The 25,471-nt window shown below is 38.5% G+C and overlaps 1 protein-coding gene across 5 annotated transcripts in view; it reads left to right on the forward strand.

The window, feature by feature from the left end:
* METAP1D (methionyl aminopeptidase type 1D, mitochondrial) overlaps nucleotides 1–25,471 on the forward strand; it is an 86,227-nt gene that overhangs the window by 52,447 nt on the left and 8,309 nt on the right. For 3 of the 5 annotated variants that reach the window (XM_036105506.2, XM_078070994.1, XM_036105507.1), the window contains 5 exons: nucleotides 16,070–16,227; nucleotides 18,264–18,413; nucleotides 19,854–20,002; nucleotides 20,582–20,624; nucleotides 23,973–24,136. In XM_036105506.2, coding sequence (XP_035961399.1) covers nucleotides 16,070–16,227; nucleotides 18,264–18,413; nucleotides 19,854–20,002; nucleotides 20,582–20,624; nucleotides 23,973–24,136 — 664 coding nt within the window. Of the gene's footprint in view, nucleotides 1–16,069; nucleotides 16,228–18,263; nucleotides 18,832–19,853; nucleotides 20,003–20,581; nucleotides 20,625–23,972; nucleotides 24,137–25,471 lie in introns of all 5 variants that reach the window. The other 2 variants (XM_078070995.1, XM_036105510.2) reach the window with 2 other exon arrangements.

Here is a 25,471-nt window from a genome sequence, read left to right on the forward strand (position 1 = left end):
CAAGTAGACCAAATCATCCTTTGGTCAGACACAATGTAAAGGTCAGTCATGACAATGAAAGAGAAAGAGGGCTGTGGAGTTGCTGTTGGTGAGCTCACACCTGTTGTTTCTGTGTTCCTTACAAGGTTCTTTTGACTCAGGCCCGGAGCAAGATGATTTGCAGCTATTCCTAAAAGCTGGTTCTGCTTTTCTTTTTTCTCCTCCTCACTTCCTAGGAGCCATCAGCAGGTGCAGATAGGATTGTTGTCCACAGTGAGGGCTGTGCCCTCGTTTGTGCTGCTGTATATTTTTATAGACACCATACTCCTGACCCTATCCTGAGGCCCAGTCTCATTTGCAGCTGGGCTCCCCAAATTTTATTCTTTTTTTCAAATGAAAAAGTTTTCACAGATTTCCATCTAATGCTTTTTTAAAAAAAATATTACAGTTTGGTATCTCAGAAATCTGTCCCTGTGGGTGTTCAGTTGGATTCTGAAAATAGAGCTAGGTCTTGAAGTGGTTTCCAAATAAATAATGAAACATGTGTTCAAAGTCTGTAACTCTTCCTTCTGCTTAACCACATCCTAGATAACCCGCCAATGGTAAGTGTCATTTGTGTGAATAGATTCTCTAGTTTTAGTTTTCAAGGCCCCCCTTTTTTTTAATTCCAGCTGTCTGAATGATTAATGTGACTAGGAAAATACTGTTGACCCATTTAAATCATGTCAAACAACATCCATTGCTCATCTACATAATGAAATACACACTGAACATTATATCTTGAGTGTGGGAGCCAGTGGACTACAAAATAATGTTTTACTCATGTAGCTTATAAAATAAAATATAAGACATTATGACTAATCATAGCATTAAATATTAAACTATTCAAATGGTAACTGTCAGTGAAAATCACCTGTAAACCAAAACAGCTAATAACATTTCTGCTTTAGTAGTTAATTAGAGAAAGTGGGGGTGGTTGCATGCAACAGTGTGAGTTTAAGAAAAGTCTTTATGTCAAAGCCTGTTTTAATATTATTTGACTATTGTGAGATTTGTTGTGTATAATTGAATTTTTTCAATTGTTAATCAGTGGTTGTGAAAATAAGTTTGCTGAAAAATTAGAAAAAATTATTTGACATTTTTATCATAGTTTCATTAAATTGGTCCCTGAATAATTTTAAAGGCAGCTAATTTATAGTTGAAACTATTTTGATCAATGATCAGATAACAAAGATAAGCTTTGACTGCTTTTGAAATATTTAAACCTTATAAGGACATCATTTGCACAGTGTTTAAATAAATGCAAATTTTAAAGGCACTGAATTTAGGCTATCAGGTTTCCATGGTTACACCTTTCCAAGTTATTTTGTGTACTATGTAAATAGGTCTGTGAGTCACTGATAATTATTTGTTTTTTTGTTTGTTTGGTTAGTAATTCTGTGTTTAGCTGAATTTAATACAGTTCACATGGCTTGCTTTGGTTTATGTATATTTTGGTGTTTGTGATTGACAGTGATTGAGCATTTCTTATGGAGTGCTTGCCTTTTTTGTCATAAATGATGTATGTTGCTGGTGCTTGACATGTAAATAAGTTCTCCTGTATCATTGTTTAATAAACAGGAATTTTTATGCAAAGAAGACTTCTTGGTACATTTAAACAATAAGGTTTGGTGAGCTCTGGAATATCTCTATTAAATAGTTGCACACTGAAACAAATATATTTGTAATTCTTACAAACTAAGTTCCCGAGTTTACCAAGGACAACGTAACTATGGATAAGCACAATATGGACTGAACACAATTTAGTAGTAACAGAATAAAGATAGCATTCTCCTCTCTGTTTTAAAAGATTTTATTTATTTATTTTAAAGATTTTTTTTTTTTTTTGAGAGAGAGGTGAGTGAGTGAGAAAGCAAGAGAGAGAGAGCACAAGCAGGGGGAAGGGCAGAGGGAGAGGGAGAAGCAGACTCCCCGAGGAGGAGGGAGGCCGACGTGGGGCTCGATCCATGAGATCATGACCTGAGCTGAAGGCAGACGCTTAACCGACTGAGCCACCCAGGCGCCCCTTATTTTTATTTTAGAGAGAGAGCATGCATGTGTGCATGTGCACAAATGGGGGGGGGAGGGGCAGAGGGGAAGAATCCCAAGCAGTCTCCCCACTGAGTGAGGAGACTGACTCAGGGCTGATCTCACAACCCTGAGATCATGACCTGAGCCAAGATCAAGAGTTGGCCACTTAACCTGACTGAACCACCCAGGCACCCCCTTTCTACTCTAACTCTTAAAATTGCTTGTGATACTGAGCTTTACAGGGAATCTTCACTGCTAAGTGGAATCTTTCTACAACATGATTTCTCCTATCTCACCTTTTGCACAGATATAAAAACTATTTCATGTACTAATGTGTTTGGAAGGATGTGATTCTTGAGAAAAGCTGGGGTCTTTTATGCCTCTGAACGGAAGAAGAGATTTTCCTTAGACTTCACCGTTAGCCATCAGCATTCTGGCAAGGTCTCCCCAAGAACTCTGAGAAAAATGTCAAAATTAGGCTGTGCATAATTCATCCTACTGAGTTTGAGTCTTCTCTCAATACACTACAATCATGAGATGCTATCCAGTTTGTGAAGTATTAATACATCTGCAGTCTCATTTGATGGTCAGGGTGGTCCTGTGATGAAGGCAGGATAGGGCCAGTGTTTTGGATAGCATGGTTTTTAGGAAGCAGCTCTGGGACCCAACCTAGGATCTCATGAATGCTTTGTGAATTAGCCAAAGCCCATTTTGAAATTCAGGCTGGTTTCTACCTACTGATTAGTCCATTTTAGAGTGCCTTCCCTCCATCACACAACCAATGATCGTAATTACAGTTTATCAAGTGCTTACCCTGTGTCACTTCCCATACCTCATGTCATACAATTATCCTAGCAACCCTGTGAGGAAGGTATTATTATTCCTGTTAACAGATGAGGAAACTAAGGCTTGGAGTGTTTAACTAACTTGTCCAAGTGAACCAACTATTGTTCAGAGAAGGAAAACCAATTTAAGCAAGAACTCAAGTAAATATCCTATGGTGCATTCACAAGCCAAATATAAAATGTTTTAAATGCCACACTATTTCCTTCTTTTTACCTACAAATTTGCTAAGTTTTATTTAGACATTTTAGGGTTGCTTTTCTTTTTGTAATACTCTACTAAGAGTATAGTTCAAGAAATGTTCAGTACACCTCACATTAGACAATAAACGTTTCAAATATTATACACATCAAATATTTTAGTATTGTGGTTATATTGAAGACTTTGATCTAAAAATGAGATAATGAAAAAATAAATAAAAATGAGATGATGGATTTGTCATTCCACCAAGTGTGACTGTTCTTGGTCTGCTAAAGTTTTCAAGTAATATTACATTTTCAGACATGAGAAGCAGCCTGCTTTATACAGATAGAGTACATGTTTTGTTAGGGGTGATGTAATAGTTTTGATTTTTTAAAAAGATTTTATTTACTTATCTGAGAGAGAGAGAGAAAGAGCGAGCGAGCTGGGGGAGGAGCAGAGGGAGAGGGAGAAGCAGGCTCCCTGCTGAGCAGACAGCCCAGACGCGGGGCTCAATCCCAGGACCCCAGGATCATGACCTGAGCCAAAGGCAGATGCTTGACCAGCTGAGCCACCCAGGCACCCCAATTTTTAATCTTTAGTACAAAAATAATGATTTTATAGTTGAGCATCCATAAAAAAAAAGACAAGGGTCAGTTTGTAAGTATTCCCCTTTTAAGCCCGTACCATTTTAATACATTGCACTTTTTGCATTAATGCCTGAAGCTATGGAGTGATTATTCACATGGTTAACTAAGTCCATACAGTTTAACTGAATATAAAATTTTTTGTGGCAACGTAACTACATCAGTCCAAAAAGCTACTTTTAGATAATTTGGAACTTTTTCTTTTACTACAGAGGCTACTGTTTATTTTCTCTTTATTTTTCTTGTGAAAATAACCCCTTGATGAGTGATCTTGGCTCCTATTGTCTTAAATCTATGTAATCTCAACTGCAGAAGGTTAGAAATATATTGTTTTCCTGGAGCTTTAGCTTCCTCACTTTGGGTTGTGATTACTGACCTCCCTACCTACCTTCCACTCCTATTACCTGGTTACAGAGCAGAAACAAAACTCCCACATGTGTCAAAATACCAATGGTAGAATTTATATTTAAATGTTTTCTTTTTATGTCATGCCTTTCACTTTGAATTGTACAGTGAAAACATTCTCAGAAAAATATTATGATGTAGCGCTGGTTTTTTGGGGGGTTTTTGGGTTTTTTTGTATTGATAGTGCAGCTTTGGTCAAAGCTCTGAGCTATTTTATACCAATTGTTTGCATAAATGACCTTACGTGATTCATTAAAGGAGAGAAAGAAATACATCCAACAATGTAACTAGAGCATGTTGCATATAGAATTCAGGTGACACTGTTGTGGGATGAAGACTAAAATTACACTCTTTTCAAATGCTTTAATACAGAAATATTCATGTTAAAGCCATGCCTTTGATCACAAACCTTAAGTCCCACTGTCTTCTATTACAGGGTATTTTTATCCAAATAACTAATATTTTGAGTAGTGTTTTACATGACAGTAGTATTTATGAAGGATTTTTTTTAATTAAAGAAGGACTTTCTTACTATATCATTTTTTAAAAACTCATGATATTTATTTTTATATGAACTTTCTCTAAAGTTGTATTCCATGTATGATTTCTGTGAAATTGTTCTTTCTGATTCTTATTTATGTGCTTTAATATAAAATTTTTATGTTCCTCTTCTTTAGCCAAAGTGTGTGGTAACAGGAATGCTTCTTTTGAGAAATTTGGAAGGTTGAAGTTTGCCAGATGTTCTGTGCTAACCTAAAAGTGTGCATTCTCTGGGTATCAGGACTGTGTGGGTTTCTTTCCTGTTCCTTTGATGGAATGAACATTTGCTTTTGGTTCATTTTGGTGGTGGTGGTGTACTGCTACTCTAATCAGAGTTTGCCTTTTATTCTGTATTTAAACGATATCACGGCATCCAGAAAATCTGGCAAAGAAAATGATATTTTGATGACATTTTCCACAGGGCTCAACTAGAATGAATTATTACATTTTAACCACAGCCCTAATAAACAGCTCCTTTATTTCCCCTGGAAAGACACAATATTTCTTTGTCCAAGAAGTTGCCTGAGTATATGTATTGTTGAAGTGCTAAAAAGCTGCTTTTCTCTAAACTTTAGCTGGGAGACAATGGGATTTTCTAAGCATATACTATTGCAGTGTGACTCAATACTTTGTGATTATAAAAATGAATTTAGATTTAAATTGTGAAGTAAACATTTTTTACCCTAAATGGAGAAGTTTCACACAACAGCCCCATTTCCTTTTACACATCAGTCATTTCTGTGTAACTTCCATTTATCCATCAAATGATTTGCTTTCAGTTTTAGATTTTGAGTTCTTACTGTAATCTTTGACTCCCCTCCCCCACCTGTGGTGGGGCCAGCCTAAAGGAATTTTTTTCTAGGCCCACAAACATAAGTCTATTTTATTAACTAGGTTTTATTTATTGATACGTGTTTCTAGAGTAGGATGGGGTGTTTTTGTCTCCCAAGAAGAGGGGAATGCTTTTTGTTTAAATCACAGATCCCTGGGTGCTGGTAGTATACATTAATGGATAATCACATATTATCCGATTGGCTTTTGTAAAAAAGAAAAGGCAGTATTTTCCTAACCCCATTTCTGAGCTTGTCATTGTCATTATACTCTATCATTTGGTATTGCTAAATTTTTCAAAAGGAGGAGGGATGTAGCGTGGAGCCAACTTCCTGATGGAGCCTTGGGGAAGGTCATGTTTTGCTGTGACCTGGGCATCATTCTTGAATGTTGTTATTATTGGAAGAGGGTGCCCTCAGGCCACCGCCCTTCCTTTCCCCAGAAGTGCTCTAACCATGGCAGACTTTCCAGCTCATCTTCTCTAGAATCAGGACTCCCAGGCTTTGGTTTATGGCTTGATGACGAGTTCTGACATCCACAGGCTAGTATCGATGAAGACAACTGTCTCACCTTCATTTGACTACTTTGTTTTATTGGCAGTGGTGGCCTGATTCTATTTTAATTTGACTATGGTAAAATCTCATAGCAATTGCAAATTTAGAGCTTTAAGCAACTAGGACAAATGTTTATGTTACAGTATAAAGTGACTTGTGATTTTTTTTATTCACTTAAACTATTTTACACATTTCTTTTTTATTTCTGTGGAATCTTTGTTACTGTTTTAGCAGTCTTAGCTGTGAATAACTTCAATGACAACACTTGGATGTCAGGTAGAATCTTTCTTTCAGACAAGTGTTCATGCCAATATATTTTAGACTTGACTTTATACTTTATTCTGAGCATTAAGGAAAAGAGTCTGTTTTCCAACACCTGCATCACTGTGCCTGTAGCCTCTTCAGAAATGTTGTTTAGTAAACACTGTTGCTTTATCGTCCAGAGGCTATTGCTAAATGCTGTTAATTAGGCAAGAAGAAAAAGAAAAAAAAAGTGTTTTTTACAGGTTTGTAAAACATCCACTCTTCTTCTTGTCGTGGTATCTTAGCTTGAAATCCAGGAAGCAATGGTGTATGGTGTCCATATCCATGATTTCCTGAATTGGAGAAAAAGTGTGGAAAGCATCTGGGGAAAAGGAGGCTCTTTACCAGCTTGTTTCCTGTAAGCTCAATTGGAAGACCTTGTCTGTGCAAATAGATTTCAAAATAGAGCCTGCCCTTTGACTGTCTCCATAATTACATGGCTCACTCTGTATTTTATTTGGCAGCCAGAGCAGTTAACCCCTGGAAGGAAGGGGCTGATGGCATGGCCAGCTTGGCTTCCCCGACATGTCCATGGGAATGAATAAACCACTGTTTGGAGAAGCCCATAGCTAAAAACACACCAGAACAGTCTTCAACTGAACTGAAACTTTTAAAAAACAAGTTTAATAATGTTTATTATGATTGGTTTAGAAACTTACTTTGTCCTTATTGTGTAAATTGTAGAGAGGTATTAATTGTTTTTAAAAAATTGGGGAGTTGGGGGAGTTCCTGTTGCTTTGATGTAATCAACATCTGTCAACAGAATGAATTTGCTTTTGTTTAGTTTCAAGGGCCCTTGTCCTTTAGCTTTGCCCAATCAGGATCTGCTGCAGCCTGGGGCATTCCCTGAGCTGATTTTCTTTTTTCTTCAACAAATGCACAGGTTATTTCTTGTGAAATGTGAGCTTCTCTTCTGCTTTATAGTCTCCTTGAAATGGGAAGGAACCCTCAATCTTTCTCATTTACTTTTAAAACAGGTACATCTGAGTACTAGATTATAAAAATCAATGAGAGTTATATCAAGTGATGCAGACTATTTAATTTTCCTTTCACAACATTTGTGCAAGTTATCAAACCTATCAAGTAGATAGTCAGTGTTTTAGGTCAAGAAATATAAGGCATGGATGCATTTGCAGTGTTCCCTTTTGGACTTGAAGCACACAGTGCTATAAAAGCCCGTGCTCCTACTCTAGGTAATTGGTTGGAGTTCATGAAGTGTGATCTTTCTGTGGCTCTAAATCAGCACCTCGAAAATGTATTTCTATGGTACAGTCCCTTTTGAGCCTACTGTAGGAAGCAATATTTCTAAACAGTTAAAAATATCTCAGTTTGCTATCACAAAGTGAGTTACTTTTTTTTTAAGTTAATGTGTAATTTAAGCAAATCATTTGGTTTGAAATTAAAATTATCAATGACTGTAAGAGCCATATTTGAAAATGAATTAGCAAAACATTGTTTTCTCTCTTAGTAATCATAAATCATTTAAATCTGGCACGCATTCCCCCCTTCATCCAAAATAATTGCCTCCATTTGTAAAATCAATTAGATGCTGATATGCTATAAATAATAGTTTTGTTACTAGACTTTGGCATTTGATCATTATGAAAAAATATATTCGGTCAGACATTTTACAGAGTATCTTTTAAATTACATATTATCTCTGGTTGACATTGTTAACTAATGTAAAGTAGTACAGGCTACTTTATTGTGTTGTTTTCTACCCAGATATTTAATACCTCTGAAATGTAACATAACCGAGGGTTGATGCCCTGCCACAGGGGGAAAGTGCTTCCCTGGAAACATACAATGAAAAATATAGGTGTTGGTAGCCCACACTTGAGTACAAATATACTTTGTTCAGCTTTACAACTGCTTAAAATAATAAGCATTTTAATTGTCTCTTTGAAAGTTCATTCAGGCCTCTTCCTTAAAAATACTTGTTGGCCAAAAGAAAACTCACATTTTCAAGGATAAATCGGCTTAATTAAGGGTCATTAGTAGAGGTGCACAGAAAAACCCAGGGCTCAGTGGGTGAAATGGAAGTGTTTCATTATGTGGTATAGAATGCACGAGCAGATAACAATTAAAATGGACCCTGAGTAAGAGGCCAGTAAATATGGGCATGTTGCGTGCAGCAACCTTAGTTATTTAAAATGCATTCCTCCCTCCATCATACTTGAATTCTGTAATCCCACCTTTCAGACTTAATCTGTAAAGGGAAATAAAATGCAGTTTTTAGAAATTGATGTTATTCCCAAATATTTTCACATTTAAAACCATAACTTAGATTTCTACTGCAAATACAAATTTAAAATATGAAAAATGTGCTGCAGGATCCAGAGGACATATACCAATTTCAAAAGACATTCAGGCTGCACAGTGTGCTTCTCCATGGAGTGAAAGAAGCAGTTGCCTGTAATTTTCGACACTCAGCTGAAACTAGACGCTGATAGAATTTTTGTGACACTGAAAATAATTCTTACTATTACCTTTGATAACAGTAAATATTCTAGTATTTATAACAAATAACGTATAGACGTACTGCCCAAGGAAACCCTATGTAGAGTTTCTGTTACATAATCGACAGTAACAACAGTCACTATGATCACTCTTTGAAGATCAAATTAGTCCAAAGCAGCTCCTTGCTGATCTGGGGCTCTCATCTCCTGAGGTTTCTGATGATTTTCAGCTTGTACCTCCTTAACTTCAGATTGGTCAGCTTGTCCCTGGCAATAGTTAGTACACACCTGAAACTTGTTTCCTGAAAATAGCTATAACAAAAGGGGGTCTGGGACGCCTGGCTGGCTCAGTCAGTGCAGCATGAGACTTGATCTTGGGGTTGTGAGTTCGAGCCCTATGTTGAGTGTAGAGATTACTGAAAAATAAAACCTTGGGGTGCCTGGGTGGCTCACTCAGTTAAGTGTCTGCCTTTGGCTCAGGTCGTGATCCTGGAGTCCTAGGATCAAGCCCCGCATCGGGTTCCCTGCTCAGTGGGGAGTCTGCTTCTCCTTCTGCCCCTCACCCCGCTCATGCACTCTCTCTCTCTCAAATAAATAAATAAAATATTAAAAAAAAATTAAACCTTAAAAAAGGGGGTGTGTGCTGTGCATCCTGGGTAAATTGTGGTGGCCAGGAGACAGAGAGGCCAGTCTTATGACTAATGGAAGCCTGGCTGGTGTCCCTGCCTCTGATGATGGATGTCATGCATTAAATTAGCTGTAACATTGACTGCAGAAAGTTGAAAGTTAGATACAGTTGTGATATAGTATCAGCAGTGCTTTTATTTATTTAATCGAGATACAGTTGACATATAATATTTGGATTGTATCAGCTTTTGGTGTACAAAGCACTGCTTTTATAAAGAAAGGAAATAAAAGGAAACCCAACACACCTTTTCTAGAATGGTCTGTAGCAGTAACTGTAGTTTGGTTATCCTGTGACCCTGAATATAATGGGTACTGGAGAATTTAATTTTATCCACTCTGCATTTAGAAAATTTGGTAACTACTATTTATTAATTACGGTATGATAAACAAAATTGAAGATTTTGCCCCACCTCTTTTTTGCCACATTAATTGGAGGACCATTATCTTCTAAAGGCATGTATTTCTTAAGCCCATTTCTTCATTTCACCTGTGAAAACACTAGACTTTTTTCCTGGTTTGTAATGAATAGTTAGTGGAATAAACACGGTATGGTACCTTATTATCCTGTTACCTTGTGACAGCGTTTATAGGGTGTCTTTTATCAGATTGAAAGAAAAGATTTTGCTTCAAATAAAAAAGTATCATATGAAAGTGGAATTTCTGAGTACACTGCAGAACCGTAATTGTCAACAGATTGGATATATTCAGGCTGTGTTCCCAATGTTTAAGTCGTGTGTGGGTGTGCCCGCATCTTTTCAGCAGTGAGCCTATCATTTGGCAGGACAGGTACATTGGCAACACTGTTCATCCTTGAAGTGAATGTCTCAAAAGCCTCAACCAGATATCCAAGTAGAGGCCTGGTGACTTCATGCCTCAAGTTTAAGTACATAGAAAAGATTCCCCCTATAATGACTGTCTACTTGAACTTGATAATGCTGATAAAGATGATCTCTCTTTCATGTAATCAGCTGCATTGAAAAAAATCTTCGTGAGTCCTAAAATTGATCGGTGTCCGCATCATCCCATTGCCTGGGAGGTGGCATGACAGTCAGATGCTGCTGAACGAAGGCACAAATGTCAGGGCTAACAAAGACCTCCCTCAAAGATGAGAAAATCCAACTCGCTCATTTTCCTAAGTCTTCTGTGTTAGTGGGCAGTGTCTGAAGTGCTCAGCATAGAGCTCGGCCACAGGAAGTGCTTAGCCAGTGTTCACTGTTACTGTTACTACTCGAGGTCACATAGTTAGCTCTTGGCAGGGCCAGGAGCAGAACCATGGTTTCAAGGTGCCATCCACTGCCTTTCGCTCTGGCCCGTTTTTCGTCATGCATATCACCATCTGATACAGTCTAATGGATTTGTTTTGCTTCTTGTCTGTGTCCCACCGTAGAATATAAGCTCCGTGAGAGCAGGGACTTTGTCATCTGGTTCACCCTGCATCCGGAGCACGGCATACAAAGGAGCTCAGTAAGTAGTTGCTGAGTAAAAGAATAAATAAATATAGAGGCCCGCAGGTAAACCTGTTGAAGAGTTGAGAAGGGAAAGGAAAAAAAATGAATGTTTATGGGGCACCTACTTTTTTTTTTTTTTAAAGATTTTATTTATTTATTTGAGAGAGAGAATGAGATAGAGAGAGCATGAGAGGGTCAGAGGGAGAAGCAGACTCCCTGCCGAGCAGGGAGCCTGATGTGGGACTCGATCCTGGAACTCCAGGATCATGACTTGAGCCGAAGGCAGTCGCTTAACCAACTGAGCCACCCAGGTGCCCTGGGGCACCTGCTTTTAAGATGGTTTACTTATGAATGTTATCTCAGCTCACAACAGTGGAGTGGTGAGGAAAACACTGCTGTTCCCATGTAATGGTGAAGAGCATGGGGCTCAGAAGCTGGGTAACTCAGATCTATGTGCCTTCAAAGCTCATGCTATCTTCACTACTACAGTACCTCCCAATTAGATCAGATCTACGAATTTTCATGAAAAGTTCCTTCATTCTAAATGTTGATCCTATGATGTTTATTTTTTTCATTTTTTTTTTAAACTTTCCTTTAGGGGTGCCTGGGTGGCTCAGTCGGTTGAGCAGCCAACTCTCAATTTTGGCTCAGGTCATGATCTCAAGGTCCTGGGATTGAGCCCCACATGGGCTCCGTGCTCGGGGGTGGGGGTGGGGGGAGTCTGCTTGAGGATTCTCTTTCTCTCTCTCCCTCTGCCCCTCCCCCCGCTCGTGTGCTTGCATGCTCTCTCTCTAAATAAATAAATCTTAAAGCACACACACACACACACACATACACACACAACCAACTTTCCTTTAAATCTAATCCCTGAGGCACCTAGGTGGCTCAGTCCATTGAGCATCCAACTCTTGGCTTTGGCTCAGGTCGTGATCTCATGGGTCATGGGATCGAGCCCCACGGCAGGCTCCCTGCTCAGCAGGGAGTCTGCTTGAAGATCTGCTCCTTCTGTCCCCCCCCACTCTGTCTCTCTCTCAAATAAATAAATCTTAAAAAAAAACCAAAAACTAATCCCTGAAAAAACCACATTCTATAGGAAAGCATGCTATCTACTAGAGCCCCTGCACACTGTAGGAAGGCAGCTTGGAGTGGCAGGCACAGTCCTTGATTTGGTTTTATGGGATGTGGAGCCCAGGCCTTCCAGTGACCACCAGAGGTGTGAGTCTTAGTTCCTTACCCATAAAATAGTGACGTTAATAGCTGCCTGCCTACCAGACAGAGTTGGTAAGAGATAATGTATGTAAAGCACCTAGCTAGCACTGTGCTTCATCAAAGAAAGTGGCCGTTAAATGTTAACCACTATTATTGTTACTAATTCTATTAGTGTTATCCTTATTAATAGTAATCATAATGCATACTTTCCTCAGAAGGGAAATACTTGTGAGCTTGTGTCTTGTCTGTGGTCCTACCTGGGATGGAGTTGGGGAGCCTGGAGTCATAGATTTTTTTTTTAAGATTTTATTTATTAATTTGACAGAGACACAGTGAGAGAGGGAACACAAGCAGGGGGAGTGGGAGAGGGAGAAGCAGGCTTCCCGCTGAGGAGGGAGCCCGATGCGGGGCTCGATTCCAGGACCCCCGGGATCATGACCTGAGCTGAAGGCAGACGCTTAATGACTGAGCCACCCAGGCAGCCCCTGGAGTCATAGATTGATTCCGCCTAAGTCTTTGCTTTAGCTGGGACCCATGACCACAGACTGCCAACCAGCTTCTGTCAGCCACCTCACCGAAGCATGTGTTTGCTCAGCGAAGGGGGCTTGGCTTGAGAGAGTGGATGGATTACGTCAAACCCATCACCACTTTTGGAAAAATAACCTAGATGCTAGTAACTTTTAATAGTTTTGTGATGCCTTTTATGTTTTCTGGGTGTTTCCATGTGTGTCAGGTCATTTTTTCTCGTGTATGAGAAAAATAATATACTTTGTGGAGGCAACTTGACGTGCTTTCCCACAGCTTTGGCACTTACTGTATGTTCCTGGGGAAGTTACTTACCTTTGGGTGCCTCAATATCCTCAACTGTGGAATGCAGTAGAAAGTTCTCATTAAGATTAAGGAGCTAACGTATGTAAAGTGCCTAGGACAATAAGTGACACGTAGTAAGTGCTCAATATTAGAAGCTATAATGGAGTGCACGATTTCTTTATCATTAAAATCTTTTTAAGTGTTCTTGAAGGAACTATCATTTATTAGGCATCTACTGAATGGAAAGTGTTTTCACATACTTTCATCCTTTTTCACATATTCCAGTTAATTCTCACCTGAGCCTCAAGAAACTTGATCAGGGGCGCCTGGGTGGCTCAGTCGGTTAAGCGACTGCCTTCGGCTCAGGTCATGATCCTGGAGTCCCGGGATCGAGTCCCGTATCGGGCTCCCTCCTCAGCGGGGAGTCTGCTTCTCCCTCTGACCCTCCTCCCTCTCGTGCTCTCTGTCCCTCATTCTCTCTCTTGCAAATAAATAAATAAAATCTTTAAAAAAAAAAAAAAAAAAAAAGAAACTTGATCAGGGCCACACAGCTAACAAGTGGGGCTGAAGTGAACGTTCAGGCTTCTTCTGCTTTCCAGCCGTCTGCTTTTCCTAGGTTACTGCCATGCCCCATACACCAGTTGACAATCCTAGAGCTGGTGGTGGTGTCTTCAGGGAAACGTGCAAGCGTCAGGGAGTATGTACCTGCCTCTATCAAACAACTTTTGATTTTTAAAAGAAGTGATATTGCTGCATTTGTCTAGTATTTGGAATTGTTTAAAATAACACTGAAACACCTCTGTAAGTTTGATTCAACGCTATTACATTCAACTTTATGGAAGAACATAACCGAGTGAAACTTACGACCTTGAGTCACTGACCATGGGGGTTTGTTTGTGTCCGTGCCTGTTTTCAGTTCACTTGGAGATCTTGACTTTGGAGGCCAGTACTCACCTGCAATTCGTGTTTCTGTTATGTTTCACAGCTGAAATGTTACTCTAGGCCAGTAATTCTCAAACTTTCGTGGGCATCAGTCTCCCCGAGGGCTTGTTACAGCACAGATTGCTGGCCTCATCCCAAAGTTTGAGTCAATAAATTGAGGGCACCCATAATTTGCATTTTTTCCCATGTGATGCTGACATGGTGGTCTGGGTATCACATTTTGAGAACCAGTGCTCTGGACCAGGAGTTGACAAACTTCTGTAAATGACCAGACAGTAAATATTCTAGGCTTTGTGGGTCGTACAGTCTCTGTCACAAATACTCAACTCTGCCGCTGTGGCTCGAAGGAGCCATAGAGCATCGTAAGTGAATGAGTGTGACTGTACTTACGGGCACTGAAATTTGAATTTCATATAATTTCACATGTTACAAAATACTATTTTTCTTATTTCTTTTTTGCCCATTTATAAATGTAAAAATCATTTTTAGGTTGCGGACTGTACAAAAACAGGCAGCAGGCCAGATTTGGCCTTTGGGCTGTAGTTTGCCGACCCCTGACATGCAATTGTGACATGCTGGGGAATTTTCAAGCTATTGTTTTTTTGTTTTTTTGTTTTTTTTTTAAAGATTTTATTTATTTATTTGAGAGAGAGAGAGAGAATGAGAGATAGAGAGCATGAGAGGGAGGAGGGTCAGAGGGAGAAGCAGACTCCCTGCCAAGCAGGGAGCCCGATGCGGGACTCGATCCCGGGACTCCAGGATCATGACCTGAGCCGAAGGCAGTCGCTTAACCAACTGAGCCACCCAGGCGCCCTCAAGCTATTGTTTTAATTATAAAAGTAATGCATGCAGGTGGATGGTTTAAAAAATCTAACAGTGGGGCTCCTGGGTGGCTCAGTCATTAAGCGTCTGCCTTTGGCTCAGGTTATAATCCCGGGGTCCTGGGATCGAGCCCTGCGTCGGTCTCCCTGCTCAGCGGGGAGCCTGCTTCTCCCTCTCCCACTCCCCCTGCTTGTGTTCCCTCTCTCGCTATGTCTCTCTCTGTCAAATAAATAAATAAAATCTTTTAAAAAGTTAAAAAATAAAAAATCTAACAGTATAGAAGAAAATAAAATGAATCAGGAAGACTTCCTCTCCACCCCAGGCCTAATCACATGGCCCAGAAATAACCACTATTGATGAATATCAATTTTCAGAAATTTTATAGAGATTTACAAGCTTATATAAATGTATACATTCTTTCTTACATCAGTGGACTTTTTATACATATTGTTCAGCTTTTGTCTTTTCCTTAATAATGTATTGTGGCCTGTTTACATATCAACACATAGAAATAAATGCTTTAGCTTATTCTCTAATAGCTTCATAGTTTTCTGTTGTGTAGATATACCATACTATATTTCACCAGTCCCCCACTGATGGACATTTGCATTATTCCCCATTTTTTTCTACCACAAAGTGAGGGTACGTCTTACATCCATTACTGCATAATATCTGCAAGGTAAGGTCCTAGGAGATGAGTTGCTGAGTCAAATGATATACGCATTTAAAATTTTGATAGCTATTTCTAAATTCCTGTTGTGGGCACTTTCGGACCCTACATTCATTTTGCTTCAGGGTCACACCCTACATTTCTGGTTTTTAGTCTTTATCTGACTTGAGCATTCATCATAGTGAATTTCGGTATAATGGCTCGCTGCACGTGAACTTAACACAGAGTAGTAATCCTATCAAGGGCAAAAAGTGCAGCTGGCCATTTGCCCATGGTTCTTGAAAGGAAAATGGCTTTAAAGAATATAAAGCCACCCAAGCAGTGCCCTGAATCTAGGGTCATCCTGGACATTGCTGGGGAAGGTACCACAGCAGAAATTGTTCTTTTCGCAGACCTGGTACTTAGCGGATGTTTCTATATGTTTGTTTCCCATCAGAGTGGAGTTTTCCATTGTCAAATATTTATGTAAACATAGTATTAGCCAATAAATGTGCTGTGCTATTATTGTACTAGAACTCAGGATATCACCGCTTTCCTTTCTATTTGGGGCTTTTCCTTTTTTAGCCAGTAAAGGATTAGGACAATGATTTAACAGACAACAATGCAACATCTTAAAATGTAGCACTGTGTTAGGTTTTTTAACTTAAAATATGCCCATTTCTGCTCATAGGTTGTCACAGAATTTTCTCTTCACCACTCAGTCATATCTACTTACACAAGCAGTCCAGCAGTCAACAAAGAAGAAATTTCTTTTTCCGGAGACAAAGAGAGATTTCCCACAGTGTAGTTTTGCCAGCTGCAGTTTCTTCAGCTCACCCAGTCCCTGAGGTACCGTACTGCCCTATTATCTGCTGCTTTTTCCAGCCAAGATGCAGCTTAACCGCAGAAGCGATCAAATGTCTTTGCACCTTTGATTTCTGAGCCATTTGAATCATGATTTTTCAACTTGGTTTGTGATCTAAAATCGTGATTTGAGAAGCTATAACATCCGCAGTTCTATAACATTATTATTTTTTTTTAAATAAAGCTCTGGGCTTACCGCTGCTTAGCTTATTTAGAATTAGTTTCTACCATGAAATTTTCTATATTAAATTTCTAACACAAAGGTAAAAGCACATGTCTACAGTTTATTAACTTGTTTAGAGAAAAAAATTGACTATTAAACTGGGATCATTCAAGAGAGATTACTTGAAACTGGTACACTAGATGTTATTTCCTAAGCCTGCTTTCAGACTCTCCATAGTATTAATGCTGCTGTTTGGAACGCTCCTTTAGAGTAAGGAAATAAAACCTCTCGCCTCAGAGCGTTCTTGATTTTTTTCTCAGAGACTACAATTCTGTGGAAAGACAATCTATCCACGTTCCAAAATGCAAAATAAAGGAGGCATGGGGGTCATGTAGGAAGAACGAGAATAGCTGAAAGAAGTCTAGCTTTGTCACAGAAGTCACCTACCTTCTCCCTTTGAGGCATTTTTTTAACAGTAAACGCACATTAAGTATATTATACTCCCTGAAGGTGAGTGGCCCTTTTTGTGTGTGTGTGTGTGGAAAGGGGCCAATGAGACAGGCTACCAGAGCCCAGAGGGTGTTCCTGGTGTTTCCTTGGTGGCAAAGGAAAGGAAGTCTCCAGAGAGATGAATGTATTGTTTTAGAATGACAGTGACAACCCAGGAGCCCCTCTGCCTGTGACTGTAACCTGGCCACGTCACAGAGCAGAGTGGAGACAGGAGCACGGTCTGGGGGGGAGACTGGGCGAGCTTTCGAGGGCACTGGTGGCAAAGCTGTAGGAGTAGATGCCTGCCCCGAGCTCAGCCGTGGCTACCCAAGCCCTGGCGTGCTCTGGATCAGAAGGGCCCATCTGAACACAAGAATAGGTGAAGGTCTTATAAGTGAAGGTGCGATGCGCTTCACAAAAAGCGGACCCCTAACCTCAGCCCTGCCAGAGTCACTGTGATGTCAGTTGAAGAGTCTTGTCTCCCTCAGCTTCCTGTCCCCAACTGCTGTGTACCCTTTCCTGGGTACGGCTCCACAATGCTTATGTGGCAGTTTCCATAAATAGATTGTAAAGAGCTGAGCACAACCTTGGGACTGAAAGAAGCTCTGTGTGTAAAATAGTATTTATTTTCTGAATACTGCCCATAGGTTTAAGGAAGCAGTGGAGAATGTTCTACAAGGGTGATCAGAGTGGAATGTTTTGAGTTTGGGGCGTTTCTTTGTTTGTTTTTGACAAATGATGGAAATGTTCTAGGTATTTTTTTTATGTACTTAAAAAAAAGAAAGAAACAAAGACAAAGAAAAGAAAGCTGTTGGGTTTTGTTCTCTAGTCCCTTCTTAGTTTGGGTACAGTTGCCGAGTGCAAGAAAAGTGTATACGTAATAGGCTTCAGTGGACTTGAGAGTCAGCCTTTTACATATATTCATTCGGAGAGGGTGTTGTGAGCTATCCTTTGCATAAATTTTATCTTTGTGTTAAGAAGATGAAAGTGCTCTTAATTAGCCATTTGGCAATTTGGAAGCTTGGTGCTCTTTTTTCCATCAACGGCTAGAATGCTTCTTACAGGGTTGGGAGGAGGAAGAAAAGAAAACTACTGTTTGTTTTGACCAGAAGTCTACTTCAGACCAGTTTGACTCAAAGCACAGTAAGGTTAACAGACCATCCAGAGGCAGCACTAACAGGCAATGTTAAGTTCAAAAGGGCAGGGGAAGGAACTGGGGGCAGCCTGGAGGGTCTGTCGTGCTGGCTTCGGAGGTCGGGGCTCCGGCAGGAAGGGCAGAGCTCCATGAAGCAGGAGGCTGTGTCCGAAAAAATGATCCCATTGTCGTGTGCTGGGTTCTGATCTTCATTTTCAATCCTTTTTCCTCAAGCACATAAAGAAGCCAGACTATGTGACGACAGGCATTGTACCCGACTGGGGAGACAGCATAGAAGTGAAGAATGAAGATCAGATTCAAGGGCTTCGTCAGGCTTGTCAACTGGCGCGACATGTCCTCCTCCTGGCTGGGAAGAGTTTAAAGGTGGCGTCTCACCAAGCCTCAGAAGGACATACATCAGGGGCAACAAACCCTCCTCTTTTCCCTCTCTCCCTTTCACTCATCTTGTGTACACATCTAATTTGTTAAAAAATCAAGTCCAGCCTTGGGATGGGGGAAGGGGATTTCATTATTTTGTGTGTTTATTCTAGAGGTAACTTAAAATCCAAATTAAATTTTAAGTAGCAGGATTCTGGAGATACTTTGGGCCCAATCAGCCTATCCAACTTGATCAATGGCAGACAGCTTTGACTTCTGCCCCCTTATTCCTGCCTGTATTTTCTGCTTTTACTGCCCACATTATTTCTGGGTGCCTGAAGAGTTGTTCTCCCTTATCCTTTGTCTCCTTTTTCCTTGCATTAGCTCTGCAAAGCAAGATTAGAGCATATACACAAAGCTACGGGTAATATAGAAATGTAATTACGGACAACTACCTTACTACAAGATTTAGTTCTTCCAGAATAATCTGAAACACTCTGCTTTATAAGGATCATTAAAAAAAAAAAAAAAAAGTATGGGCCTGTAATTTCCAGAAGGTGGGCAGAATTTAGGAAGTGAGTCTCACTGGTGAAATCACTTAAGAGTTTCGTGTAATAAACTTGTTATAGCAACGTAACTAAGCATAATGTGAATATCAAATAACGCAAAGAAAAATATTGAAGAAATAGGTAATTTTTAATAAAAGATTTTGTTTTAGAATTTTATCTATGACTTATGAGTTTATGGCGGTATCTTCGTGTACTCATAAAACTCAATTTTAGGGGGGTTTTTTTGTTTTTTTTTTTTTTAGTTTGAGAGCAATTGGATGCCTTCTAATAAGAGAGAAATATTTTTTAAAAACACAATGGATTTACTTAGGCATGAAAGAAAGCAAGATTCGTGAAAACCAAATTTCTACAATATGTATCAGACTGAGTTTTTAAAATAATGATCCATAATCTTCCCATCATTGCTGCAAAACCCATGCAAGGTTTCACTGAGATAAAAAGGTGTGGGTCGACCTACTTTTTCAAGCTTTGTCATCTAAACTGAAGCTACTTTTGAGAATTTATTTATATGCTTCAGCTAGCCTGAGGCACTAACCCTTGAGGAAGAGGAAGGAATTGCTTAGGAACATATTTGTGAAGTGTTCAGGCTCAAAAGGAATCATGTCATTTAATGACTCACAGATAATTTAAGGGATCTTAGGGCTTACAACTTCCATTTCCTCACAGCCCATAACACCATCGTATACCCAAATGACTGTCAAAAAGGCACAACTTAAATATTTCAGGTTAATTGCCATTAATCAAAATGTTCTATCACAAGTTTATCACAGTAACTCTGTACAGTCTCATCTGAGAGTGCTGTAGCTATAGACACGGTCAGCGAGGGCAGGAAATGTCTTCAACTGTTGCTGCACAGTTTCTTTATTTAATATTTTAGGTTGACATGACAACTGAAGAGATAGATGCTCTTGTCCATCAGGAAATCATCAGTCATGATGCTTATCCCTCACCTCTAGGCTATGGAGGTTTCCCAAAATCTGTTTGTACCTCTGTAAACAACGTGCTCTGTCATGGTATCCCTGACAGGTATTTATTGCTTAATAACATATTGTTCCTTTGGAAACTAAAACATGAGACTGAGATCTGTAACACATGTTGAAAGACACTAGCTTGATTGAAACCCACCTGCAAACTTGTGAAGCTGATTAGGGTAAAACAAAAATTTTGAAGTATTTTGCTTCTAGGTGGACATAATTTAGTGTTTGTTAAAGGAGTGTGTAATCCAAAAAGGTCATTGTTCCTTAAATATTTCTTCTGCCTTCTTAGATTTTAACCATATAAATGGTAAAAATCCAAATGTAGGCAAATATAGGTTATCAACTATTGTTTCAGCTCTTTGCAAAATTAAGGTAACTGATAAGTACATTTTTTAAAGAATTTTTAAAAGATTTTTAAACAATGGCAATATGTTCATATTCTGTATTTCTTGTAAAATTGGATGTGACTGACGTAACTTAAAGACTAGATACAGTTTTTCCATTTATTCCTCTTCTACTCCGAATTATCATTGCAATTCACTGGGCTTGTGATAGTCTTAGGTATTTATTTTTACATTCCTCTTATTGAGATCTGTCTATCACCATTTTTATTCTGTTTACGTTTCAGCCGACCTCTTCAGGATGGAGATATTATCAACATTGATGTCACGGTGAGTAAATAATATAAAAAATAGTCTGATCAACTTGAGAATTGCTGGTAGCACCAGGAAGAATTGTGGCTTGAAAATGCGAGCCGCACCAAGGGAAGTGCTGTTTACTTCTAGACCCAGACGCAAGCAGCTGGTTTCCTTTTTTGTCTTTAACTCCGTGTTTATTCCAAGTAAACCCAGGCCTGACTTGAATTTAGGGCTGGAATCAGATGCACTGAGATCAATGTTGGCCTAAGTGAAATGTCAACCCAATCCTGCTATGTGTCATGTTTTTGAGAAGGTGTAATTGTTATTGATCCACTGTGTAGTTAATGCAGAGCCACCACAGCACTGGGCAGCTGCTGAAGCTGGGTATGTATGAGATGAGCTAACGCGAAGAAAGCCAGCATTTTTCCTTCACTCTGCCAAGATTGATCTTCCTCTTCCTGCTGATTTTGAGTGGGGCCTGTCATTATCTTACTCTGTCATTAGGGGCTACATTGGCCTGTGTGTCAGTCTATTTGGACAGCAACTCTTTTGCTAGCAGTGTTCCTTAGATTTAGTAAAATCCCTGAAGGTAACGTCGTGTTCCATTTGTGGCAGAGAGGGTCTAGAGAGCCTTGAACTCGGAGCATACGAGCAGAGTGCTTTTCTCTCTGAACCTAACTTTTTACCGCATGGTTAACAGCCTTTCTTTTAAATAACAACCCAAAGTGATTTAACACGGGAACTTCAAATTGTACAAGCTCTAACGTTTTCTAATTCCCTCAGCCTTTCACTATTCTCAGACTTGGATTATTTGCTCTTTGGCAGTTCATTTCACTAAAAAAGTTTGTAATGGTCCCTTTGGATTATGTAGATTGTAAATACATTGTATACATCTGATGATTAATAAATAAGGTTTAAATACGTAAATAAAATTTAATCATCTGATGAGAACTAGTTGCGATAGACACCATTCAAGGAGTATAGCTTCTGTGGATGAGGAAATATTTTCCATAATAGTTATTTTGTATCCACACCATGAACTTAGGTAGGTGAGAGAATGAGGTGGAAATTGGCATCCGATAGTTGAGTTCGGCCAGATTTTTAGTTGTTTAAACTAACTCACCCTCTTTTCTCCATGTCAGTTTGTATGGTGGCATAGCCAACGATTCCTTTATTGCTGCTACTCTTTCATATACCATTTTGTCCTACTTAGAATACTTGAACATTTGCTCCACATATATTCTGTCGGTTTATCTTTCCAACTCAGAATCATGAAGGAGGAGGTATTTTATGAAGTATACCTGAAGTAAAGTATTTTTCCTGATATACTTTTCTTTTGAATTGTAACTGATTTGGGGGTTGTACATTTATTATCTCACCTAATCACCCCCTAATAAAATATTGCTGCTTTGAATGAAATCAGCACAGTCTTTGCTACTGCTGCCAACGCATCCAAAGAGAATATTCCATGCCTTTTCTGTTTCCTGAAGACTTTTAATACATTTTTAACATTCAATTATTTCACAGTTGCAAAACTCATAAAGCAATGTGAAATACTTCAAGTGTCTAGAAATATGAAGGGGTCAAGAAAACATATTGGTCGCTATCTTAATAAATTATATATTTTTTACCCCTCCCCACAAATTATATTCCCTGTGAGATATGTTATTAAGTGAAAGACTCCATTATCAGATCCTATACTTTTATCAGAAAATACTCATTATGCATTTTATAATTGTTTACATCTAGTATATACCACAAGAAAACAGACTTCTTTCCCCCTTGAAAGTTGAATGTTAAAAAAACAGACTGTGAGATGCCTAGAGTAGTTGCTCAATAAATATTTGTTTAATAAATGAAGTGCAAAACAAGAATACTTTGTGAGCATAAACCCTAATTATAGATAACTGCCATAGACTTTCAGAAGTATTGTTATTCTCATATATATTGAATCTTTCACATATTTTGTAAGCTAGCAAAAAGTAATGTAAAAAGGCAAATAAAGATTTTTAAAAATATTTTTTGCTTAAATAACAGTTACATAAACACTGAATTATACATTTTTAAAACACACTTATATTAGTAACTGTAATATATTTGTGTATAAAATCAAACTTGTACTTTCTTGGATTGCAAATAGGAAAAAATATATAAAACAGTATTCTATTGCAAGGTAATTAAGGTCATTTGACATAGTAGAGGAAACATTTGATTAGAAGCCAATAATCCATCATGTTAATCTGGATCTACCTCTGTATTTTGCCAGCAGCCTTAGACAAGTTATCTGTTTATGCCTCAGGTTGCTGACTTATAAAGTGAAGACTGAATAAAGACTTTTCCTGCTTCCCTTAGAGGGTGTAGTAGAGTATTTTTTTGGTGCAGAATAGTATACAGATTTAAGACATTAACTCAGTATTAAGATAGACAGAAAGCTCAGCTAAATATCTTTTTTTATAAGTTTCTGCATTTTACTTTATGAGAAAGAGAAATGTGAAAAACAATTACATAGGTAAAATTTATGCAAAATAGCAAATTCCATGCTATATCTAAGGATCAGTATTCAACCAGTCCCTTCTACCTTCTATATTTATTATACTGTTTGTTAATTACTGATTTTTTATAATGAATCTGGTGTCTTTCAAGATCCTATTGGGCCTACTGAATCATTGACAACTGATAAAATTTTTTTTTCTGTAATTTTATTCTTAAGCCTATTTTGTTATATTTTAATCCTTTAAAAACCCATGTATAGTGTTTTCTGTTAACATTCTGCTCTCTGGACCATTTGACTAAGGTTTCACTTCCAGACAGGATCTTTCCCTAACATATTTCATTCCCATATTGAGCCACTTCAACTCTTGGAACGAAATTCTCCTACTGTCTAATACTGACTAGTCTATTTTATTTCTTCTTCTTATTGTCTATCACTTCCAAATGTAGGATTGGTAAATGAAAGATCAAGTATCTTCATGATACTGAAGAAACTTTTCACTATGTTAAATACTTCTAGGTTCTCTAGAGCTATTGTAGTAATTGTGGGTCAATGTCTTTGGTCACTCATTTATGCATGTATAGTTTTGTCTTCTCAGAAATAAAATGAGGAATCAAAACATTATACTAGCATTGCTAATCATAATGCTGAAACAGCCATTCTAGTTACGTATTTATTTTTAGATTTTGTAATATCATCGTATGGTTCATCTTTTTAATTTCTGTAAGGCTTTAGCATATCTTTTTTTTTTTTTTTTTGTAGGGAAATGAGAGTAATTCTGGAAGGGTGAAACATATGAATCTACTAAATACATAAGTGAACACAATATATACTTTCGGAAAGTACGTTTTTAAACAAGGACATATTTTAAAATGTTTGCCTGTGTTTAGGTCTATTACAATGGCTACCATGGAGACACGTCCGAAACGTTTTTGGTGGGCAATGTGGATGAGTGTGGTAAAAAGTTAGTGGAGGTTGCCAGGAGGTGTAGAGATGAAGCAGTTGCAGCTTGCAGAGCGGGGGCTCCCTTCTCTGTAATTGGAAACACAATCAGGTAAGCCTTACACTGACGAGTAAAGGGAGGGTTGGCAAATGGTACAAAGGTTATTGGTGGCTTGGTATAAAGTTGATGACATGTTTTATGATTCAGAACCATCATTTCAGTCTTATATCAGTATGTGAACTGCCGAGCTGCCGTGTTGTTCCCTGCGTTTAAAAAAAGAGAGAGAGAGATTTTAAAACAGTGAATTATACTAGGGTCAGCAGGAAACTTACAGGAGCAGCAAGCAATATTTATATGACTGCTTTAGTTTTAGCTCGACATATTGGTCTGTAGTGTTCCTTTACCCAAAATCACACCAAACATGGAAGAAAGTACCTAAGAAGGGGATAAGCGTCCCAACTCTTGGATAGTGAAACAGGAGAAAAGCTAAATTTTATAAGGAATGAAGTGAAACATATTCCTGTGATACAGAGATTAAAAAAACATTAGCTCACGCAAGCCTTACCTTTCAAATTAGTGGATTAGCAAACAGGCTGAAAGGGTGAGCTTATGTCCTTTTCTTGTCTGGTTCATTTTTTCCCCTGTAAACTATTGTTTATTTTCCAAACAGTATTCTATGCTTGCTTTTTGAGTATATGTGTATTTTCTGAATTCAAGACTTTTCCCCGTAATCTGTTACCTCCTTTTAGATCTTTTCTTTTAACCCCCATAACTGTTTTGAGGTAGACATCAGAATATGTGTTTTCATTCAAAAGTAATACATTGTGTTAAAGATGATCACATCAGTACCTTTTAAAGTACTGTTCTCATTAATATGAACCATTGAATACTTCCCATTTGTCTAAAGGATGGAAGGCTTAGTCACCTTGAAAAGATGCTGCCTTTTTTCTTCGTAAGCCCTCAAATACTTTAAGAAAAAAGGCAGTAAAATATCAGTTAAATGTATGTATGGCTTTAAAAATATTGTAACAATGTCTGAATCAAACTTTAGTAAAATCTCTTTGGGTTATATCTGAGAAGGTTTTATTGAAGACTTTGAACAAAATTGTGTTTTTGACAGTTTTAAATTATAGGCTAACTAGCCTGGGAAAAAAGGATAGTGTCTCTCTGTTCTTTCATAGGAAATGTTGAATCAGACCCCTACTGGGAAAAGAAATTTAATGCATATCTCACTATCTTACTGTCCATGAATATAATAGAAATGAATTCAAAATGCAGTTTTATTTTTGCAAATGGGATGAGTCGATAGATGTATCTCATATTTTTGAACACCTAGGGTTCAACAAATTTACTGGTGGTGCTCTTGCATTTTAACAAAATTTATTCTTCAGTAGAAGGGGGCAGAGAACACTAGATTCTTATTCAAGCATTCTATCGAGCTCTGCA

This window comes from Halichoerus grypus, chromosome 4 (genome assembly GCF_964656455.1).
Source record: "Halichoerus grypus chromosome 4, mHalGry1.hap1.1, whole genome shotgun sequence".
NCBI lineage: Eukaryota > Metazoa > Chordata > Mammalia > Carnivora > Phocidae > Halichoerus > Halichoerus grypus.